Genomic DNA, 9,455 nt, shown 5'->3' with positions numbered 1-9,455 from the left:
TTTTGCACAAATACTAAATAAACTTTAGATTTGATTATTTTGGGATACCTTGCTGCTTGGTTCAAATAAAATTTTAACATTATGTCTACAATTATTATTTGTATTGATTCATCCTCTTTTTTTAAAACCTTCTGTTAATCGCTGGTTACCCTGATGTTTGAACAACCAGCTCCAGCTGTCATGCTTATTAACAGTGGCATAGCGTGGGTTGCCAGCACCCAGGGCAAGGCAAGTATTGCACTCCCTAACCAGTGGACCATTAGCACTCCCCGAGTCCCTTCCACCAGTCCAGAATTTTGTGCCCAGGGCAACCGCCCCAGTGGTCCCACTCACGCTACACCACTGCTTATTAACTACCATGTCATATCAGTTATACTGTCATTGACTGCACTAGTCTATGAATTGTATGAAAATTAGACACACACTTCAAAAAGTTATCTCTTTGCTAAAGTTCACTACAAATAAAAAATATTTTACTCATGTCATTTAAGCTTGTTGCGAAATAGAACCATATTGAATATTCTCTACCTATTTGTTTTGTTCTTTGTAGTACTTGCAATGAATATGGAGAACTGAAATGCACCGCTCCGGAACAGTGCCGAGGCAAATGCTCACTGATGGCTAGTGGTTACATTAGGACATTTGATTCCAATATTGTACGCCTGGGATCCACAACTGGCGAGTGCAAATTTACACTCCTAAATGTAAGCAACCAATTTTCTTTTATATCATCATCACCATCATCATCATCATCATCATCATCATTGTCATCATCATCACCACCATCACCATCATCATCATCATCATCATCATTGTCATCATCATATCAACTCTGTTAATTTTCATTTTGAATTTGTTTTGGGTGTGACGTAGCCCAGTGGTAAAGTACTCCCTTGATACACGGTCATTTTGAGATCGATCCCCGTCGGTGGGCCCATTGGGCTGTTTATTGTTTTTAACCAGTGCACCATGACTGATATATCAAAGGCAGTGGTATGTGTTATCCTGTCTGTGGGATGGTGTATATAAAAGATCTCTTGCTACTAATGGAAAAATGTAGTGGGTTTCATCTCTAAGACTATATGTCGAAATTACCAAATGTTTAACATCCATTTGCCGATGATTAATAAATCAATGTGCTCTAGTGATGTTGTTAAACAAAACAAACTTCATTTCTTGTGAGCAGATATACCTGAATAGAAATACTGTGCAAGTGTGTACACAGTTATTGTTTTTGTTATACCAAATATATCTAAGATTTTTAACTTGTTAAACTATTACTGGTCTGTGCATGCTTATAAATCTTTAATGTCTATATTCAAGGCTTTAACAATAAAATGTCAGCTATACATTAAAATATCTAGTTAAAATTTGGAGACTTGGCTAACGTCCAGAGTCTGGACTTTAAAATGTTACAAACGTGCAGGCCCTTGAATGCTTCCCTCTCTCTTTAATTACCGGTACCTTAATTTAATCACTACCCTTTTTATAATCATTAATAATAAACCACTATATTCAATCATCTGTTTTTAAGCTGGATTGAAAAATATTAGCTATTTGTTCTAAAAGTGTAGCCATTATATCTTATTTAATTTTATTTAATTTTTTTTTTTTTTTTTTTTTTTTTTTTTTTTTATCAATGTTAAATCCAATGAAATAATGGCTGTAGCTTTCTAATTGATAAATTTAATAAAAGTAATATGTCTGTTTAAAACCACTCATTTAAAATCTCAACGTTTCGTCAACTAAATGTTGACATCGTCAGGAGAAAACTAAACATAAAAGCAGGAGTTGATAAATTAACCTTTTACACTAATTTATTATGTTATATATTAATTAAATTCACTTTCAATTTCTTAGTAATGACATGTGCAGTACATTCATTCAATTTTTTTTATTTTTTTTCAGTTTTCAAAGAATAATAGAGCACTTAAAATAAGCATCTTATCGTCAACAGTAAATTCAGTAACAACAATTGTAGGCGTGGAGGTTGAAAACAAGGGCAATATCTACGGGATAAAGAAAGTGGCTCAGACAAACCGCCTCATCTTTGAACTTAACGCGGTTGTCAAGAAGCTGCCCTACGTGTTGGAAGAAGCTGATATCTACATCAATGAAATCACTGACAACTGGGACGTTTTCCGCACCTCTTACATGCAGATCTTGATGAGTCCCATGGGATCAGTGGTGATTGAAGCCGATGTCCAAACAATGTCTGGTAATGTAAGTATAGAAACATACAGCATACGTATGCACTCTGGCAGTATTCAAGCTTAATACAGTCCACTTAGAAGGGCATTATCCTATGAACCAGGTCATAGGGTTTAATGTGCACATTCAGAACAAGCTGTTGTAGTACATGCCTGTCATGGGTGCAGGTGTCCGCTTGGGCAGGCTCCTCTGTCCATGACAGGAAAAGGGTTTGGGGTGGGTGGGAGGAGGGGGACTGCCCATGCTGGCAAGTGCAAGAGAGCAGCAGCAGCCCAATCGGGATTGATAGCATGCGTGGGTTCTATGAACTTCTTGTTGTTGGCCCTTTATACACTGTTAGTTAACTACATAGTCAAACCAGTGTTAATTGGCCACATAAGAATGCAGCAAAATTAGTCTTTGAAGTCAGCTGTATTCTTAATGAGGATTAAAACTGTTTGTAGAATAGTACGGTAACATCTTAAAAGCATGAATTTACAAAGCCTGTTTTTCTTAAACACAGGTGTTTAAACAATGTCAAGATATGTAGTTACATGCATGTAGGACAAATATGGTATGTTTGACTGCTTTCCATTCTTTCATATTTAGTTTATGTAAAGCACCCAAAAACCTATGTAGCAAATGACTATGAGTGCTTGGTCTCCTATATATGCTACTCGTTGCTTCTTTATAGAAATGACTATGAGTGCTTGGTCTCCTATATATGCTACTCATTGCTTCTTTATAGAAATGACTGAGTGCCTGGTCTCCTATATATGCTACTCATTGCTTCTTTATAGCAATGACTATGAGTGCTTGGTCTCCTATATATGCTACTCATTGCTTCTTTATAGAAATGACTATGAGTGCTTGGTCTCCTATATATGCTACTCATTGCTTCTTTATAGAAATGACTGTTTGTTTGACTGAACTTCTCTTTTAATGGTTACACTACAACTGGTCAAAGGCAATGGTATGTATTTTCCCGTCTATGGGAAAGTGCATATGGAAAAATGTAGCGGGTTTGCTTTGATCACTACAAGTCAGAATTACCAAGTGTTTGACATCCAATAGCTGATGATCTCTGATGCCATATAACCGTAATTAAAATGTGTTGAGTATGTCGTTAAATAAAACATTTCCTTCCAATAGCTGATGATTAATTTATCAGTGTGCTCCAGTGGTGTCGTTAAACAAAAACCAACTAACTTTTAATGGTTACTGTATTTAAAGGTTACTGGTCTCTGTGGTAACTTTGATCACCACCAGGAAAATGACTTCATAATGGAAAGTGGAGGGATGGCAAGTGAAAATGAGTTTCTACAGATAAATTCCGAAGGACAATGTGGAAAAGCAAATATAGATGTTGAAGATAATCCGAAGGTAAGGGTTTGAATTTTACCACAGTAATGACAGTAAATGCCATGGTTACCCTGCTTACTTGTCAGTGTGTACCAAACATTGGACCATCAGTGGCAAAACCCCCCCAACTTTGGTGCTCTCTCTGGTTTGCCACCATGCCATTCTCACACACTGCATGTAAGAAATGGTAAAATTAGCATTGGTAACTTGAAGGACAGGACATAGCCCTGTGGTAAAGCACTTGCACAGTCAGTCTAGGATTGATCCCCACCGGTGGGCCCATTGGGCTATTTCTCATTCCAACCAGTGCGCCACGATTGGTATATCAAAGGCTGTGGTATGTGCCTTGCTACTAATGAACAAAATGTAGCGGGTTTCCTCTCTAAGACCATATGTCAGAATTACAAAATGTTTGACATCCAATAGCTGATAATTAATAAATCAATGTGCTCTAGTGGTGTTGTTAAACAAAACAAACGTTTTGGTAACTTGATAAAAGGCATCCAATTAATTTTTGTCGGAAAAAACTTAAGTAAGATGCCTTCATGCCCTTCGTTTGAAGGAAACATTTGCCTTGTTGCCTCTCTTACTTGCTAAATATTACCCTAATTTCTGTTATTAAATAGAAGGCACCACTTGCTGTGCTCCCCAAAAATAAAAATTTGATTCCTGCTGTTAATCTGTCTGTCTGTCTGTCTGTATTTGTCGTAATACCACAAGATATTGAGATAAACTTTTGTGTATAACTGAGAGCCGATACCGGGATGTGAACCCACTACATACCAGCTTAACCATTACACCATCAAGGCAGGTCTTTGAAAGTACTTTACATAGGTAAATATACTCTTCAAAAAAAGAAACGCAAAAGGGTACAAATGGGTTATAACTCCGATTTTATGTTTCCTACCGGTTCATGCTTTGTGAATATAAGGTCATTGCATGTCCCAAACACATTCCCACGGTTACATTCGATAAAACGCAGCTACTGTAAAATAAAGTTTCAAAATGTGAATATTCGCAAAAACGCAGCCACGTGCAAACCATGTCACCACTGCACGTGCGTTGTCTGCACGTGCAACATGAACACCGACAGTATAAAAGTGCAGGGTGTTCGCTTGCCTGGCCTCTGTATCTGGCCGACAGTTGACAATCCAGGACATGCCACGTCTCAGTGAACCGCAGAGAAACAATGCCATCGGCCGACTAGACGCAGGCGAATCCAGAACGGCCGTTGCCAGGGCATTCCATGTGTCCCCAAGCACCATCTCCAGACTGTGGGACCGTTACCAGCAACATGGATCAACACGTGACCTCCCTAGATCCGGTCGACCACGGGTCACTACCCCCGGGCAGGACCGCTACATCCGGGTACGCCACCTTCGGGAACGATTGACTACTGCCACCTCCACAGCCGCAGCAATACCAGGTTTGTGCAGGATATCCGACCAGACCGTACGGAACCGCCTACGTGAGGTAGGAATTCGTGCCAGACGTCCAGTTCGAGGTGTCATCTTAACACCACAACACCGTCAACTCCGACTGCAGTGGTGCCAGATTCATCGACAATGGCCTCAACTGCGATGGAGACAGGTGTGGTTCAGTGACGAGTCCCGATTTCTGCTCCAACGTCATGATGGAAGATGTCGCGTGTATAGGCGTCGTGGTGAACGTTATGCGGCAAACTGCGTGCAGGAAGTGGACAGATTCGGCGGGGGTAGTGTCATGGTGTGGGCAGCCATCTCACACACTGGCAGAACTGACCTGGTCCACGTGCAGGGCAACCTGAATGCACAGGGCTACATTGACCAGATCCTCCGGCCACACATCGTTCCAGTTATGGCCAACGCCAACGCAGTGTTCCAACATGACAATGCCAGGCCTCACACAGCACGTCTCACAACAGCTTTCCTACAGAACAACAACATTAATGTCCTTCCTTGGCCATCGATATCACCGGATTTGAACCCAATTGAGCATCTATGGGACGAGTTGGACCGACGCCTCCGACAGCGACAACCACAGCCCCAGACCCTGCCCGAGCTGGCAGCAGCCTTGCAGGCCGAGTGGGCCACCATCCCCCGGGACGTCATCCGTACTCTGGTTGCTTCAATGGGCAGGCGGTGCCAGGCAGTTGTCAACACACGCGGAGGCCACACCCGGTATTGACTCCAGATGACCTTGACCTTGGTGGTGTGTCCTATCACTTACTCACAATGGACTAGAGTGAATTGTGAACAATCCTGCAACATTTGGTAATTATCGGACTCACCATTCAATAATTAAATCAATTCTCCAAATGTTACGACAATGTGGTTTTGCGTTTCTTCTTTTGAAGAGTATATTTCATCACCTTATATAAATTAAGACTTAATTTTGATTTTTACCTCTGTAGATAGTATTTTCCCAAACCAGCCTCGGTGGTTAAGCTATCAGACATAAGGCTGGTAGGTACTGGGTTTACATCTCAGAACAAGCTCCCACTCAGAGCGAGTTTAACGACTCGATGGGTAAGGCCACTACACCGACTTCTCTCATTAACCACTAACAACTAACCCTTTGTCCTGGACATAACTAAGATGTGTGCCCAAGACAGGGTGCTTGAACCTTAATTGGAAATAAGCACAAAAATAAGTTTCTGTTGGCCGATTGTATACTAGCAAATTATGACTATTGACATTACTCATGTGACGTCACATGCATAGCAACATTACAAAATATTTCATTTGACCTATAGGTCATCATACAATGTAGCTGAAATAACAGAAATAATAACTTTTTCCCTTAATGTTTATGGACTGTAGGATAAAAAGAATAACTTGTTAATGATGTAGGATATTGACTTTATCCTGTTCAGGCCGAATGGGAAATTCCCATTGTTACCTTCACATGATAAAGCCTATATCGTACGTCATGAACTAGTTATTCTCTGTATAAAGACCAGCACTATGTTGCGTTGCAGTGTGTGAAGGTGAAAGATGTTCTGATGGCGAACTGCCCACACCTGGACCAGTCGAAGCAGCAGCAGCTGGTGGAGGGCTGCAAGCAGTCCCAGACCGACAGCCAGCTGTGTGCCGTGCTCATGGAGCTGCAGCTTGAGTGTAACCTCAGTCTCGACTCGCCGCCCATACTCAGCATCATGGACTGCAGTGAGTCACGCTTCTTTATTATGATAATACCACCCATGCTCAGAAACATGGACTGCAGTGAGTGACAATTACTTATTACAATACCACACATCCTCAGAATCATGGACTGCAGTGAGTCATGCTTCTTTATTACAATAATACCACCCATTCTCAGAATCATGGACTGCAGCGAGTGGCACTTCTTTATTACAATACCACACATTCTAAGAATCATGGACTGTAGTGAGTGAACTCTAGTGGGTGACACTTTTTTATTACAATAATACCACTCATCCTCAGAATCATGGACTGCAGTGAGTGACACTTCCTTGTTACAGTAATACCACACATCCTCAGAATCATGGACTGTAGTGAGTGATGCTTCTTTATTACAGTAATACCATCCATCCTCAGAATCATGGACTGTAGTGAGTGATGCTTCTTTATTACAGTAATACCACACATCCTCAGAATCATGGACTGTAGTGAGTGATGCTTCTTTATTACAGTAATACCACCCATCCTCAGAATCATGGACTGCAGTGAGTGACCCTTCTTTATTACAATAATACATTAAAGGACGATTCCTTATTGATCTTTCAACTTAGATCCACCTATCTTCAGCATCATGCACTGCCATGAGCTATTTGAAATCAAGAGTTATTTGTATGATTGCTACATAATATGTGATTTGTTTTTATTATACAGAACCGACATGCAGTGAAGGATTTGATTCAAGAGTTATTTGTGTGATTGCTATATAATATTTGTTTTTGTTTTTATACTGAACCTACAAGCAGCGAGGGGTTTGAATTCAAGAGTTATTTGTGTGATTGCTATATAATATGTGTTTGTTTTAACAGAGCCAACATGCAGGGAGGGGTTTGAATTCAAGATCTATTTGTGTGATTGCTATATAATATGTGTTTGTTTCAACAGAGCCAACAAGCAGGTAGGGGTCTGAATTCATGATCTATTTGTGTGATTGCTATATAATATGTGTTTGTTTCAACAGAGCCAACAAGCAGGTAGGGGTCTGAATTCATGATCTATTTGTGTGATTGCTATATAATATGTGTTTGTTTTAACAGAGCCAACAAGCAGGTAGGGGTTTGAATTCATGATCTATTTGTGTGATTGCTATATAATATGTGTTTGTTTTAACAGAGCCAACAAGCAGGTAGGGGTTTGAATTCATGATCTATTTGTATGATTGCTATATAATGTGTTTGTTTTAACAGAGCCAACAAGCAGCGAGGGGTTTTAATTCATTATCTATTTGTGTGATTGCTATATAATATGTGTTTGTTTTAACAGAGCCAACAAGCAGGTAGGGGTCTGAATTCATGATCTATTTGTGTGATTGCTATATAATATGTGTTTGTTTTAACAGAGCCAACAAGCAGGTAGGGGTTTGAATTCATGATCTATTTGTATGATTGCTATATAATGTGTTTGTTTTAACAGAGCCAACAAGCAGCGAGGGGTTTTAATTCATTATCTATTTGTGTGATTGCTATATAATATGTGTTTGTTTTAACAGAGCCAACATGCAGGGAGGGGTTTGAATTCAAGAGCTGTCGGCGAGACTGTGAGAGGTCATGCAGTGACCTGTATCTAAAGAACTCCACCACCTGTGACACAACCACTTGCTTCCAGGGCTGTGGATGTCCGGTTGACCAGTTCATGCTGGAGGAAGACGGGGTGGTCACTTGTGTTGGACGTTCAGAGTGTCCATGTTGGCTGGGGACAAAGCTAATCAAATCCGGCCACAGTCTGATTGTGGATTGTCAGAACTGGTGAGCAATAGGGCAGGAGATGTGTGTATTGCACCTGTTAGTTTAATATAATTAGGGTGTTTTGATATACATTTGAATCCACTTAATAGCATATTGGTTTATAGCATAAATCAATTATTTGCATATTATTCTACTGCACAGAACCTTTTAGCATTAAACCAGTACAAATTTTATTGAATAATTAAATAGCTTTATAAACACATATACTGGTTAATTGCATAAGAAAACAAAACAAATCTAATAATTCATATACATGTATTCATTAATTTAGTTGACCACCCCATAACAAGGAAAGTGAGACTGCATGGTCCAAATTTATTTTTGTATTTATTCTGTGATGATGTAATTTATTTTTAACAGTAATTACTTTGACCAATCAACATTTTACTGCTACTTCTCAAAGTCGGTTTTCAAAATTATTATTATACTGAATGAAAGAAATAGGGAAACACTTGATAATTGAGACCAAATTTAATTACCTGACATCATCGTAATGTCTGTATAAAATGCAAAGATGTAATGTGGACTGAATATCAGTAATATGGAACTGACTGTCAGTAACATGGTTGACATCATGATATTATGGATATAAAAAAGAGAAATGTTTGTTTTGTTTAACAATACCACTAGAGCACATTGATAAATTAATCATCAGCTATTAGATGTCAAACATTTGGCCATTTTGACATATAGTCTTAGAGCGGAAATCCACTACATTTTTCCATTAGTAGCAAGGGATCTTTTATATGGACCATCCCAGAGACAGGATAGCACATACCACAACATTTGGTACTATGGGTGAGGACTTTGGTCGCAGTCACTCTTTGCCCATTAGTGTTGGTGAGATCCCTTATTTCTTTCAGTGAGTATATTAAAAAATATACACACCATGTAAGTCAGTGTATAATAATAGCTGGTGTTTTTAATAGCCTTATTTGATGTGTTAATTGATACCGAACAGCATTAGGGTCAAGCAAAA

General features: G+C 39.4%; 1 protein-coding gene across 1 annotated transcript; it reads left to right on the top strand.

Annotated features, from left to right (window-relative positions):
• The first annotated feature begins 359 nt into the window (after window positions 1–359).
• On the top strand, window positions 360–8,480 carry LOC121381648 (mucin-5B-like). Its single transcript, XM_041510985.1, has 5 exons — window positions 360–704; window positions 1,909–2,223; window positions 3,424–3,573; window positions 6,512–6,698; window positions 8,221–8,480. The coding sequence occupies exons 1-5, from the start codon at window positions 618–620 to the stop codon at window positions 8,478–8,480; spliced, it is 999 nt and encodes a 332-aa protein (XP_041366919.1). The 5' UTR covers window positions 360–617.
• Window positions 8,481–9,455: the final 975 nt, after the last annotated feature.

The sequence above is a fragment of the Gigantopelta aegis genome, chromosome 9 (assembly GCF_016097555.1).
Source record: "Gigantopelta aegis isolate Gae_Host chromosome 9, Gae_host_genome, whole genome shotgun sequence".
Classification (NCBI taxonomy): domain Eukaryota; kingdom Metazoa; phylum Mollusca; class Gastropoda; order Neomphalida; family Peltospiridae; genus Gigantopelta; species Gigantopelta aegis.
The sequence above is the reverse complement of the archived record's forward strand: the minus strand, read 5'-3'. Positions and strand labels throughout refer to the sequence as shown.